Source organism: Coloeus monedula (genome assembly GCF_965178545.1).
Source record: "Coloeus monedula genome assembly, chromosome: W".
Taxonomy (NCBI): Eukaryota; Metazoa; Chordata; class Aves; order Passeriformes; family Corvidae; genus Coloeus; species Coloeus monedula.
The window spans coordinates 21,463,006-21,477,699 of record NC_138821.1 but is presented as its reverse complement, the minus strand read 5'-3'; the positions used below and the strand labels follow the sequence as shown (position 1 = coordinate 21,477,699).

General features: G+C 42.3%; 1 protein-coding gene across 1 annotated transcript in view; it reads right to left on the bottom strand.

Annotated features, from left to right (window-relative positions):
* The window catches only part of LOC309584566 (transmembrane protein 161B-like), a gene marked incomplete at its 3' end in the record, with an annotated part of 152,036 nt that overhangs the window by 16,107 nt on the left and 121,235 nt on the right, over positions 1 to 14,694 (bottom strand). The window contains exons 6-8 of the mRNA XM_082300648.1: positions 5,070 to 5,221; positions 3,326 to 3,386; positions 1,860 to 2,000 (exon numbers count right to left, since the gene is read on the bottom strand). Coding sequence (XP_082156774.1) covers positions 1,860 to 2,000; positions 3,326 to 3,386; positions 5,070 to 5,221 — 354 coding nt within the window. The remainder of the gene's footprint in view (positions 1 to 1,859; positions 2,001 to 3,325; positions 3,387 to 5,069; positions 5,222 to 14,694) is intronic.

The window sequence follows — 14,694 nt, the reverse complement described above, 5'->3', positions numbered from 1 at the left end:
AGGAAATCAGGTTTGACAAGCAGGACTTTCCCCTCATGAAGTTGTGGTGGTTATGACTGATGACTGCATTGTCCTCCATGTGTTTTTTAAGACTTCTCAGAATAATCTTTTCCATTATTTTACCAGGCACTGAAGTGAGACTGATAGGCACGTAGTTTCCGGGGGGCTCTTTCTTGCCCTTCTTGAAAATAGGGACAATGTTCGCCAGCTTCCAGTCAGCTGAGACCTCTCTGGATTTCCAAGACCTCTCAAAAATGATCAAGAGAGGCTTTGTGATGACATCAGCCATCTCTTTGAGGATTGCCTTTCTTGGGTTTTATTTTCCTCTGTCTTTGTTATTTTTTTGTCTCTTTTTCTTAAGAAAAAAAGAGCAGCAGATCCCACACAAGTTCAGAGTCAACTGAGAGTTGATCATTCTCACAGTCAGGGTCCTCCAGCTCAGTGCTCTGGGGGTCCCAGAGCCCATCACCAATGTTGAAGACTGAAGCGAAGAAAGCATTAAACATCTCAGCCTTGTCCATGTCCCTCTTTGAGGTGACCATCCTCATCCTGTAATGGGCCAATGTTATTTCGGCACTGCCTTTTGCTATTCACATATTTTTAAAAACTCTTTTTATTTTATATTTCTGCCTGAGATCTCCTGTGCCCAGATCAAGATAGATGTTGGAAAATTAGAGGATAGTTACAGAAGAGGCACAAGAAATTTTAAAATATTGAAAACCATAAAAATTAAAAACTCAGAAGTTTAAGAGGTGACTCTACACAGACTGAAGCTTAACAACAGATACAACAGTCAGTAGCTTGCAGCTGTAATTGGATGTATTCATCTAGAATGAGAGCCCAAATCTAATACAAAGTAATTAGTTAACAATTTATCAAGAGTAAAGGATACATTTTAAACATAGTTTAATTTTTTAAACAGGGCATTTTTTGGAAAAAAAATACACTTCAGTTTGAGGAGAAATAATTTACATATGAGAAAATCTAATGGTTCTCTTATGAAAGTGGCCCACCTAAATGATCACAATGGCCTATACTGCAGAATTTGTGTCATTATTCTGCATTAAATATTCAGAGGTTATGATCTATGAAAGACATTTAGAGTTGTTTCCTCAACCAGAGAATGCTGAAGAGAAATAGTTAAATATAAGAGAACATTTTACTTCTAAATTCAACAACAGCTGAAAATGAAAATGTTCCTTTAAACTTGTACTAACCTCTGAGACTTATTATATATTCTGGGTCATCACAATGCAAGAAATACTGAGATACTTTAAAGGACAATTTAAATTTACTTTTCATTTTAGCACTTTAATAATTGAATGCATTTCCTATATCTTAGTCTAAATTCGATATTTATTAACAGAAGTTTTTACTGAGTTTTAGATTACTGAGGTTCCCTTTTAATGTGTTTCAACTTGACTGCCTTTCTGAAGCTATTCATTTTCTGTTTTTTTCTTTGCATTTAACCTAATTTTATTAACAAAGGGCCATCTAGAAGAAAAACAAAAATCTGTCTGCACCTCTTTTTCCAGTCAGTCATTTTAATTTCCAAAAAGGTTGGGGGGAAAGGAAACAGGAAGTAGAAACATTCATGGTGGATCTCTCACACAAGGAAAGAAAAGGAATGCTGCTTTAACTCATATTCCACTTTTGAGACAAAGAATGTAATAGATTGGCAGAGGTCAGGTTGAGCACAAAGAGGCATGTCACAAATCTTCTGGAGATATGAAAAACAGGCAGCAACAGAATTCTTAGTCAGCCACTACCTTCTTAATTGTTCGATTTTTTTCATTTTCAGACCTTAAACTGAGATTTAAGACTGAGTAGCGTATACCTATGTATATATATTTTCTTACTGTGTTATTTTTTCTGTTGCTAAATTCAGAGCATCAAGATGCATTTGAGCCAGTCGCAAGCCAGGGAATGTCAAAAAAGCACCAATAAGTGAACACAGAACAGCCAGGAACAATTTGAAGGTTAGTTTAGACACAGGACCCCTAAAAGAAAAGAAAGGAAATAAACATGGGGGGGGGGGGGGGGGGATATCAGAAACTGCATTCAAATCAACAGTATCTAACAGTTAATCAAATTGAAATAAAAACCAAGCAAGCCACCTATTTATTTACTAAAAAGAATAAAAAGCTCTTCAGTATAAGAAAACCAAAACCTAAGCTCTTTCCTACAAGATGTTAAATTTGTTATCAGAGCAAAAATAAACATCAAAAAGGCTAATTTTATATTGTGATTTACAATTTATGCAATAAAAATAGATAGTGGAATGAATTCAATCATTGTACTTTTAATAGAAGAACAGATACATTTCAACTGGTCAAAGGAAAATTTTTATTTTTAAGTTATGCCATTCAAACTACCAAGAGACACCATCATCAACTCAACCACTGCTGTAAACAGCCAAAGCACTGTGAATGTCTAAAAGGAAATGGACACAAACAGAAAAATTAATACAGAAATTAGTAAATTCAGAATAGTTTATGAAAAGCAGAGGAAAGAAAGGTTAAGAAACACATATGATTCAGATGAAGGGTTTCTTTCTCATTAAATATCCATATCTATAAATGACATATTAATCTAAGTATATATTTTAAACTTCTGTTCCTCACAAACAAAGAAAATACTATAATTCTTATACAATACTTGAGAATTTCCAAACAAGAAATTTGAATTTATATTCCCACAGTGATGACATACCACATACAAGCATTTTAGATCATGGGTTTAAGGCAAGGATTGTAACAGAATTCCATTTAAAATACACAGAGGCTGTCTATGACAGTGATTGTATATATAAGCAACATCATAAGCTGTGTCACTCTATACAAAATTTGGATGCACTGTAGCAAGCAGATGTGCTCGCCAAGAGGAAAATACTATTATAGCCTGAAAACATGACTGAAAGTAAAAAGTAAAAATTTACTCCTAATTCCATTTTTATTGTAGCTTTTGTACTCTCATCCTCCTGCATACCACAGGAACTGCAAAATATACTTTTCTCCTGTTTTAAGCAATCTTTTCAAATCTGAAGGGACTGTTTAAGAAGTACCATGAGAAATACTTTTATAGTTTTTAACTGTGTTTTATGGACTGGAATAATTTTGGAATAAAAAGGAAATACACAAATGCAACTTAAGTTACTTGGTAAATATTTATGGAACATTTTCATTAATCCACCTCTTCACATTAATACAGAGTTTATAACTGCGTAGAAGAGCAAAACATGCAAGACAAATGCTTGCTAAGAAAATCCATATGGTTCAGTTATAAATGCAACATAATGAAGACCAGTGTATTTCCAGAAACTTACTGGGATTCCAAACCTTGCTTTTCAAGAAACTGCATAGCACTTTCTGAAAAATTTGAGAATCCTGCAGAGACATAAATCATATGTATAATATCAAAGTACAAATATAAAATCTCTTTTTTTTTTAAATTCTAGGTAACAGGACATACTGTAAAAATTTTTTGACAAGCATCATTATTATTATTAACAACAAATTATGTCTAGCATAGCTCTTTCATGTGCTAACTAGTATGTAACAATGCAATAAAACTCAATTATTAAGTCTTTGAAAACATTTCTGATATTTGTACATTTCATAAATCTGAGTAGAACATTCATTTTTAAGAAAGTAAGTAACTTTTTCAGTAGAGGAGCTTGACTTTACTATGCAAGGTATATTGGTTTTGCATGGCCTGTTTTTTGGCAGCGGGGGGGGGGGGGGGCTACAGGGGTGGCTCCTGTGAGAAGCTGCTAGAAGCTTCTTCCATGTCCAGCAGAGCCAATGTCTGGTGGCTCCAAAGATGGACGTGCTGCTGGCCAAGGCTGGGCCAATCAGAAATGGTGGTAATGCCTCTGTGATAACATATTGAAGAAGAAATATAAACCAAAAAAAGGTTGTTGCGCAGTTTTAATTTCAGCCAGAGAAGAGCGGAGTGAGAACATGTGAGAAGAACAGCTATGCAGACACCAAGGTCAGTGGAGAAGGAGGGGAAGGAGGTGCTCCAGGCGCCAGAGCTGAGATTCCTCTGCAGCCCGTGGTGAACACCATGGTGAAGCAGAATATCCCCCTGCAGCCCATGGAGGGCCACAGGGATGCAGATATCCACCTGCAGCCTTTGGAGGACCCCCATTCCAGAGCAGGTGGATGCCTGGAGGAGGCTGTGAGCACATAGGAGACCTGTGGAGAGAGGGGCCCTGCTCCCATGCTGGAGCAGCCTGTCCTTGAAGGACTGCACCCTGTGGAAGAGTAACTCACGCTGTAGCAGTCTGAGGGGTACTGTTGCCTGTGGGATGGACTCACGTTGCAGCAGTTTGCAGAGAACTGTTGCTCATGAGATGGACTCACGTTGGAGAAGTTCATGGAGAACTGTCTCCTGTGGGAGGGACCCCATGGTACAGCAGGGGAACAACTCCTCTCCCTGAGCAGCAGGAGAAGCCTTGGGTGATGAACTGACCATAACCCCCATTCCCTGCCTCCTTGCTCCACTGGTGCAGGAGGTAGAGATGGAAGGAGGGAGGGGTGGGGGGGAGGTGGTTTTAAGGGTTTTATTTTACTTCTCATTATCCTGCTCTGATTTTGTTAGCAATAAATTCACTTCATATCTCTAATTCAAGCCTGTTTTGTCTGTGATGATATTTGATGAGAGATCCCTCCTGGTCCTTATCTCAACCCATGAACCCTTTGTTAAATTTTCTCTCCTCTGTCCAGCTGCAGAGGAGAGTGACTGAACGGCTTTGGTGGCTGCTTGGCATCCAGCCAGTGTCATCCCACAACAAAGGCAAAAATGGGTTAAAAATAAAACTGGGAAGTAAATATAGTTAGCAAAGCAAACAACCCAGGTAAAGATGACATCATTTAAAACAAAGCAAGGAAAATATACAGGATATCCTTCAGAACTGACATTCCAAAGCAATATTTCCTACAAGTGCATTACATATAGAGTTTATTTAAATACAGATATTCTCAAGACCACCTAAGCTGCTTAAAATTAACTTTTCAGGTAATGTAATCACTAGAGCTATTGCAAACCCTGAAGAAAGGAGTTACCTGATTCGAGTCCAAACTCTAGATAGCTTTCTGTCACAATCAGGATTGCCATTGCTTTCACAAAAAAGAAGAAGCCAAAGGTGACACAGACTGATCTTTCACCTCCATCCTTTACTATGAAATAATGGGTGGTCAATGAAAACAGTATCTTACTATACAAGAAAAATGTCAAGGAAAATCAAGTTTGCAAAATAACTATATTTATTAATTATAAACCTGTATTTTGGTCATTTACACTAAGACTGTTTTAAGACATGCAAATGCTTTAAAAAGTAATAAGTATTTGGCCAATTTGAGGTTAATTATGCTTTACAGTATTGTAGGAACTGAATAAGCACCGGCACACAATCACATAATGGGTAGCTAGGAATACACTATTCTGGAATGCAATTTTGTTTTCATTTCGGTTTACTGATAGCCAAATGCGATGGTATTCACTATCAACCTGAGAATAATTAAACCAAAGTTTAAATGTAAATTTTACACACTTTTAAGAATTTACAGAAGTTATATCAAACAAAAAATAAGACAACTGTATCTTCAATGTAAAATATCAAGATAGATGAAAAATATTCCCTCAAACTACACAACGGCAAATGCAGAAGTGGAGTTATATATGTTCTGTCAGAATGCACAACCCCAAGTGGATGTATTCAAGATTCTTCACTACAAAAATCCAGAGTTCAAAGGCAGAAATATAGCACGTTTCAAGTCACTGCATGTTTGCTGCTGAAATAATCTTGATTAAAATATTTCCTCAGTCTTGGCTTTATATGTGAATGCATGTTTGTACACATGCATACATCCATACACATAAATACACATATATATAGTGCATATATATGTATACTGTGTATATAACATTAATAGCTTTTTGTTCTTTTGGGGAGAAGAATGTGGAAAAGGTAGAAAAGGTGCTCCTCCTCACATAATTCTCTCTTTTTTTCTGAAGGAAAACATAGACATTGATTTTTCTATTCCCTCCTTGATGAAAGGCAAGACATTTTAGAAGAAGTCAAGAGAGGACAGATTTGTTGCCCTTTATCTTAGAAGCAAAAAAGCCCACACAATAAGCATTTAATGCAAAAGCTGCTCTCTCAAATGTCTGCTGAGCTTTCCCAAGTAAACACAAAAGTTTCCAGGTAGTTTTACAAAATCTGTACCCTTTCAATTAGATTTCCTTTTCTTAAATTTCAGGGCATCCTGATTAGTGGAAGCAACAAAAACTTAACTCTTCGCATAAGAGAAGTTGTAAGAACCTATATATATATATAAAAGTGTCAGAAAAGACAAAATAAATTTTTTGCTTTAAAAACACCAAAATATTTTCTCTGACACTTAGAAATATTCAAACATCAGATAAAGTAACTTTGTGCTGGATTTGGTGTGGGAGAGCAGAAAACACAGGGTATACATACAAACAGCAGGGAATGGGATGCCCCAAGAAGCACTTCTATCAATAATGGGATTGTCCTGACACCATTTTCCTTTTGTCTCCCTACATGCGGTCAGCAGTGGGGGCCACCATCTTGGAAGGGAACTGTACCCAGCCATTTTGGGTGTCTCTTTGTTCCTGTGGGGTTTGTGAGATTTAGCAATTTTGTATCTAATGATTATTTACTGGGGTTTTTTTGCTTGTTGCTGTTGTTAGTAAGTTGTTTTTTCACTTATATCTACAGGAAAACACCAGGAAAACATCTCAAAGGAATTAAGGGGTGTTCCTCTAGGAAGGCGACACAGCCGACAGCCCAGCTGAGGTTCCTTTACAGCAGTGCACCCAGCATGGGCAACAAACAGGAGGAATTGGAAGCCACTGAGCTGCTAGAAAGTTACGATCTTGTTGCCATTACTGAAACTTTGTGGGATGAATCCCATGACTAGAATGCAACTATGGATGGCTACAGGCTGTTCAGAAGAGACAAGGGAGGGAGAGGTGGAGGGGTTGTCCTCTACATCAAGAGATGGATTGAGTGTGTAGAGTTGTCTCTGAAGAGCAGCCATGAGCAGGTTGAAAGCCTGTGGGTAAGAATCAGAGACCGAGGCAACAAAGGGAACCCTGTGGTTGGTGTTTACTACAGGCTGCCTGACCAAGGGGAGCCTATTGATGAAGCCTTCTTGCTCCAGCTACAGGAGGCATTGTGCTTGCAGGCTCTTGTCCCGCTGGGGGACTTCAACCACACCAATATCTGCTGGAAAAGTAGCATGGCAAGCTGTAGGCAATCCAGGAGACTCCTGGAATGCATGGAGGATAACTTCTTGAGCCAGGTAACAGACAGCCCTACCAGAGGGGATGAGATACTGGATCTGATGGTCACCAATGTAAGCAAACTCTATCGGGCTCATCAAGATTGGAGGCAGCCTGGGCTGCAGTGATCATGCACTGGTGGAGTTTGCCATCCAGAGGGACATGGGTCAGGTAAGGAGTAAAGTAAGGTCCCTGAACTTTAGGAAAGCAAACTTCCAGCTCTTCAAGGAGCTAGTCAATAGGATCCCCTGGGAAACTGCCCTTGGAGACAAGGGAGTGGAACTGAGCTGGCAGATCTTAAAGGAAGTCTTCTATAGAGCGCAAGAGCTAGCGATCCCCAGGAGCAAGAAATTGGGCAAGGAAGATGAGACGGGCATGGCTGAGTCAGAACTTGCTTGTCAAACTAAAGAATCAAATGCACAGGCAGTGGAAACAAAGACAGGTGACCTGAGAAGAGTATAGAGAAGAAGTACGATTGTGTAGGGATGGGGTGAGAAAGGCCAAGGCAAAGCTGGAACTGAATTTGGCAAGAGACGCAAAGAATAACAGGAAGGGCTTCTACAGGTATGTCAGCCAGAAAAGGAAGGTCAAAGAAGGAATACCTTGATAAGCAATGCTGGAAAGCTGGTAGCAATAGATGAGGAGAAGGCTGTGGTACTCAACAATTTTTTTGCCTCAGTCTTCACTGGCAACCTCTCTTCACACATCTCTTGAGTGGATGGACTGCAAGATGGATTGGGGGAGCAAAGTGTTTCCCACTGTAAGTAAAGATCAGATTCATGACCACCTGAGGAACCCAAACATATATAAGTCTATGGGACCCAATGAGATGCATCCCAGAGTCCTGAAGGAATTGGCTGATGTAGTTGCCAAGCCAGTCTCCATGATATTTGAAAAGTCATGCCAGTCAGGGGAAGTCCCAGGTGACTGGGAAAAGGGAAACATTGTACCCATTTTTAAAAAGCGTAGAAAGGAGGACCCTGGGAACTACTGACTGTGGTCTTGTATTTCCCACTGATTCATTTATTAAATGCCTTTTACATTGTTCCCTCCCCACGTTCCCCTGCCCCTAGCCCTGGCCACCCCCTTGGGCTCTCCTTATTGGTTCCTGTACCCCAACCCCGCCCATGTACCACCCCTGAGCCCCTGAGAAAACCCCCCTGCACCCAGATCACAAGGTCTCTCTGCCTCTGGGGATTGCTGGGACAAGATGTAACTATTAAAAGATCCTCTTAAACCCTCATGAGGAGACCCTTCTCTCCTCCTTTGCCATCACTGGTTGTAACGCTGATAACTGCCGGAGCAAAACCATGGAGCAGTCTGAAATGGACAATGAGAGGGCAACTATGGTCGCACTGCCCTAAGCAGCTCTGCTGAGCTCTCAGGGAAAGCTGCTGCTTGCTAACTTAAACCTAGCATTACAACTTACCTGTTAGTCTCACCTCTGTGCCTGGGAAGATCATGGAACAGATTCTCCTAGAAGCTCTGCTAAGACACATGGAGGACAGAGAGGTCGTTCAAGACAACCAGTACAGCTTCGCCAAGGGCAAGTCCTGCCTGACCAACCCAGTGGCCTTCTATGATGGAGTGACTAAATCCGTGGACAAGGGAAGAGCTACAGATGTCATCTGGACTTCTGTAAAGTCTTTGACATGGTCCGCCACAACATCCTTCTCTCTAAATCAGAGAGAGATGGATGCAATGAGTGGACTGTTCAGTGGATAAGTTATTGGTTGGACAGTCGCATCCAAAGGGTAGTGGTCAATGGCTCAGAGTCCCAATGGATATCAGTGACAAGTGGTGTCCCTCAGGAGTCCGTATTGGGACCAGTGCTATTTAATATCTTCATTAATGACATAGACAAAGGGATAGGGTACACTCTCAGAAAAATTTGTAGATGACTTCAAGCTGAGTGGTGCTGTTAACACACCTGAAGGATGGGACATCATCCAGAGGGACCTGGACAAACTCGAGAAGTGGGCCCATGGGAATCTCATGAGGTTTAACAAGACCAAGTGCAAGGTGCTGCACCTAGGTCAGGACACTTGCATGGGGGTTCTTGCTAAATAAGTTCTCCCTGAGAGAAAAAGTTCAATTTCACATTCCTCTCATGAGAAACCTCCATGAGGACAGGCCTGAAGAGAGACATCAAGCTGAAGGGCAACAAAAATGGCAAAGGGTCTGGAGCACATGTCCTATGAGGAGTGGCTGAGGGAGCTGGGGTTGTTTAGCCTGGAGAAGAGGAGACTCGGGGGAGACCTTATTGTTCTCTACAATTTCCTGAAAGGAGGTTGCAGCCAGGTGGGGGTCGGCCTTTTCTCCCAGGCAACCAGTGACAAGAGGAGAGGACATAGTCTCAAGCTGCACCAGGGGAGGTTTAGGTTGGACATCAGGAGGAATTTCTTCACAGAAAGGGTGATTAGACATTAGAATGGGCTGCCCAGGGAGGTGGTGGAGTCACCATCCCTGTGTTACCAGATGATAAATGGCCTATGCCTGGTGAGCTAACACAATGCTTGTTCTCCAAAACTACTGGACTATGGAAACTGTGCAATGCCCATTGTGTAAGAAGGAGGACTGGAAGTTCACCAGCCTCAGTGTTCTGCCAACTCAGCCAGGCCAGCTGGAACATTGGGGTCTACGACCACCAGGGATCACCAGAGAGACCCCCAGGATAGAAGAACACATGCATAAAGGGGAGGGGAAATATGTTCATGAATTCGGGGAAATGATTATCACATGTATGTTTAGTCCGGGACACTCAATGAATATGTATGCAAAATACAGTATATAAACAGAAACTTTCCTGTACTCAGTATGCACAACTTTGGGAGGAGCTATCCCCCCCTGCATCCGGCCAAATAAAGAATGCCTGCTTCTTAATGCTATGCTGGTGTTAAGGAGTTTTTTTATTTTGCTGAATTTTTGGTAACACCTGGAGGTGTTTAAGGAAAGACTGGATGTGGCACTTAATGCCATGGTCTAGTTGACATGGTGGTGTTAGGTCATAGGTTGGACTCAATGATCTCAGAGGCCTTTTCCAACCTAATTGATTCTGTGATTCTGTGAAACTCATTATACGTCAGGAACACAGTATGGCATATGAGCAATCTTATGCTTAAAAGAGTTGAAACAACAAAGATGGCTGCAAGGAAAAAAAACCACAAGTACTTCACTAGAACTGAAAGCAGCGACTTTTCTTTTACATTGTCTTTCCTTCTCTGCCAAATAAAGTGATCAGATAAACTAGGTTAGCACAGATGAACAAGGTGAGATAGCTGCAAAGTAGGCAAAACAGCAATGAGCAGCACTGCAAAATAGCTTGTGTTAGGAACAAAAATCTCATTCCCTAACTATTGCACCAATTAGTCTTTATAGTACAAAATTGTATAAACTTTCTTAAGATAGATATATATCATTTACATTGTATACTGCATAGTCATGGTTAAGTCAGCATGACTAAAGGGCCCCGGTTCATTGCAAGGAGGAGGACAGGCCCCACCTTGAAGAATAAAGGATACCCCTGGACTACTAAGATAATGCCAGCATCCTAGCCCCTCTAACAAACACTCCTGTGAAACCCTCCCATTAGTTGGCATTACAGATAACTAACTGTAGCAAGACTAGGACATCTAGATCAAGAAAGAAGCAGATGGTGATGATGCCATAGAATTATAGTTGCTCTGCAAAACAGCATCATGTGTGTGTTAAGCAGGGATTGGTCAAATCATGTTGTGCCTGAATGCTTGAAAGGTTTAAGAACTATGTGTAAAACTGCGTTTGGGGTGAACCGATTTGAATGGGACACCTCATGTGCATGAATCAAGAATTGTTCTTGTAATCTTATACTTTGCATCCTAGCCTCTCTCCTCAGCCTGCACAGGCCAGTTGTGAAATTTTCTTAACACTTGGCAGGCATATGCATCAGAGGTCAACTATGTAGGGAACAGCTTTATGCAGCTCTAATCAATTATTAAATGTGCTTACTCTTGGTTTTTATAAGTGAGTTCAAAACCAGTATTTCATAGTAGTTTTGGAACTATATTTTGCTTCAAACACCATGATAAACTTGTCACCAAATTGCAAAACTTTCAAAGTTTCTTCCCTTGTTAAAATTAATCAAAATCCATTCCTCTGGATTCTGCAGGGACTAAGTAAACTTTCATACCCAGATTCTCTGTTTACCTTACAAAACTTGCATGAACATTGTGGAATTGGCTGGATCGACAGCCAGAGTTATAGACAGTGGCTCTATGTCCAGGTAGAGGCCAGTGATGAGTGGTGTCCCTCAGGGCTCTGTCCTTGGACCGGAGCTCTTTAATATCTTTATCAATGACATAGACAGTGGGATCGAGTGCACCCTCAGCAAGTTTGTAGATGACATGAAACTGAGTGGTGCAGCTGACACAACAGAAAGATAGGATGCCATCCAGGGAGACCCAGACAACCTTGAGAAGTAGGCCATGAGAACCTAATCAGCTTCAACAAGTCTAAGTGCAAGGTGATGCACCTGGGTTGGGGCAATCCCAGACATGAGCACAGACTGGGAGAAGAAGTCATTGAGAGAAGCCCTTCAGAGAAGGACTTGAGGGTTCTGGTGGACAAAAAGCTGAACATGAGCCAGCAGCATGCACTTGCAGCCCAGAAGGCCAACTGCATCCTGGGCTGCATGAAAAGAGGAGTGGCCAACAGGTTGAGGGAGGGGATTCTGCTCCTCTACTCCGCCCTCACGGTACCCCATCTAGAGTACTGCATCCAGCTCTGGGGTCCTCAGCACAAGAAAGACCTGGACCTGTTAGAGCGGGTTGAGAGGAGGGCCACAAAGATGATCTGAGGGCTGGAGCACCTCTGCTAGGAAGACAGGCTGAGAGAGTTGGGGCTGTTCAGTCTGGAGAAGGCTCTGGGGAGACCTCATTGCAGCCTTTCAGTACTTGAAGGGAGCTTATAAAAATGAGGGAGAGCAACTTTTTTACATGGGCAGATAGTGATAGGACAAGGGGTAATGGTTTTAAAATAAAAGAAGAGAGATTTAGATTAGATGTTAGGAAGAAATTCTTTACTCAGATGGTGGTGAGCCACTGGAACAGGTTTCCCAGAGAGGTTGTGGATGTCCCATCCCTTGAAGATTTCAAGGCCAGGTTGAATGGGGCCTTGAGCAACCTGATCTAGTGGGTGACACCCCTGCCCATGGTGGTGGGGGGGGGAGGGGGAGGGACACACGTGTTGGAATTAGATGATCTTTAAGGTCCCTTCCAACCCAAGTCATTCTATGATAGTGTGAAAATCTACATCTGTGTGTGGGATATGCCCAGCCACTGCCCTGGAGGGATGTCTGCTGAGATAAAAGATTTTGCAATCGCCCAGCAGGACTCCCTGGAAAGGTGACTACTTTTGAGTCATGGTGAGGAAAAGTAGACCCACAATCCTTTGGGAGACCCTATGCAGATCATTCTGTAACCCATTGGTCTATCCCAGACCCTCTGTAATCCATTGGTCCCCTTGCTGATCCCCTGTATCCCTATAAAAGAAGACCAATTCACCTCTGTAGGGAGAGAGCTCGTCCCTGGCTTCCCTTCGCCAGAGGGGACCCACAATAAAGCTACCTTCGTGCGGAACCAGCCACACGGGCCTTCTCGTCTCTCTCTCTGGTCTGGTTTGGCCTAGAGGCTGCCCTGCAGAGCTGAGCTGGAATCATGAGCTGATATCACTAAAGAGCTGACATCACTAAAGAGCTGACAGCTTCTGCAAGGGCTCCTCTGCCAGCAGCTGAGAGGAAGACACCGGACCCCGGGAAGGCGATTCCTTTCAGGACCATCTCCCTTGTTATAAACATATATTATAGTATTGGCTTCTCGCAAAGTATTAAAGTAGATATTATATAATGTTAGAAATGCTTTTTGCTGTGTGGATGTAGTTTTCTCTCGTTTTAGCAAGAATGTTAGCAAGTGTGAGCAAGTAAGATAACCTCCAAGGGAGCAGAGGATGAGGCCCAAGGAGCTGCTAATCAACACTTTGTCCAGAGAACAAAAGGGCCCAAAGGCTACTCCACCCGGAGAAAGGGCAGCCAGGAGGGTCTGAGAGCCGCTATCACCGCTCTGTCCGGGGGGCAAAGAGGCCCAAAGCTGCAATCAGCCCTGACTGTCTGGAGAATTAAGAGATCCACCCTACCATCGACTCTTACCTAGCGGGCCCAACCCCAAGAATCAAAAGAAATAAAACCACAAGGCAGAAGACTACGCATGCTCTAAAAAGGCGGACCCAAGGAGTGGCCATGCAGATCAATTCCTGGAAAAGTTTTAATATGAATAAAGAACAGACAGTAAAAATGGTATAAAAAGGACTCACCTCGAGCATCAGGTGTGCTCTTGGCAGAGCGCCAAGGCACCCGGCCATTATCCCTTTGCTTTATTTTATGTGTCTCTTATTGTCTTTATATTAAACTCTTTAAATTCTAACAGGAGAGTGAACCTCGTTTTTCACAATTGGGGCCTCGCCCGGGATCTACACCTCGCCTCCGAAAAGCGTGGGAGGATTCAAGAAGCGAGGGTAAGGCGCCCCCTGCCCAAATTGGCAGGACCCTTGCTTGGCATCCTCTGGCGCGGTTTGGTGGCAGCAGGGCAACACCTGGAGGACAAGAAAGACACAAAAATAAAGCAAATGAAAGAGAGCGCTCTCGACAAATATCCCACAGACACTGGAAAAGCAACAGGACTGGTAAGTATTGTCCAAACAAAAAGGGGGTGGTTACGGGAGATGAGTGTGTGTGAATGAGACGCGGACTGGTTGCCCCAGATCTGCGAAGCGAATGTGGCAGTCTCTGAGTGCTGCGGTTCCGTCTTGTTCACGAGAACAGCGACCAGCGAGGAGACGAAGCGAGAGATAAGAGGAGTGAAAGAATCTTCCGGCGTGACTGGGACGGGGTCCCAGGGAAGGGGTTGCAAAGTGGGAGCTACACCCCCCATATGCTGGGTTGAGGAAAACTCCAAGAGCACCCAGGGTCTAAAAGTACCCCAAGAGAAGTTGGGGTTGGATGCTAGCAGTGCTGGGTTGAGGGAAATCCAAGAGCACCCAGAATCCTAAGGATTATTTCATACCCATGGGTGGATACTAACAAGTGACTTGAAAGAGGTACCTTATTATTCTGTTGTGAGTAAGAATGAGTGAGTGAATAAATATTAAAAAGGAGTGAATGTGTGAATAAAAGACTGTGTAATTAGAAGTTAACTTTGTTTTTGGGGAGGTGGGCTGTAATAATTTTTTTGTTTTTTGTACCGTGAAGGGGTGGGTAGTACTTTACAGCAGTGAAGATTGGTGTTTTAAAGGAATGAATTAGTATTTCAAAGGGGGGGATAAATTGGTATTTTGAGTAAGCTGTAATAG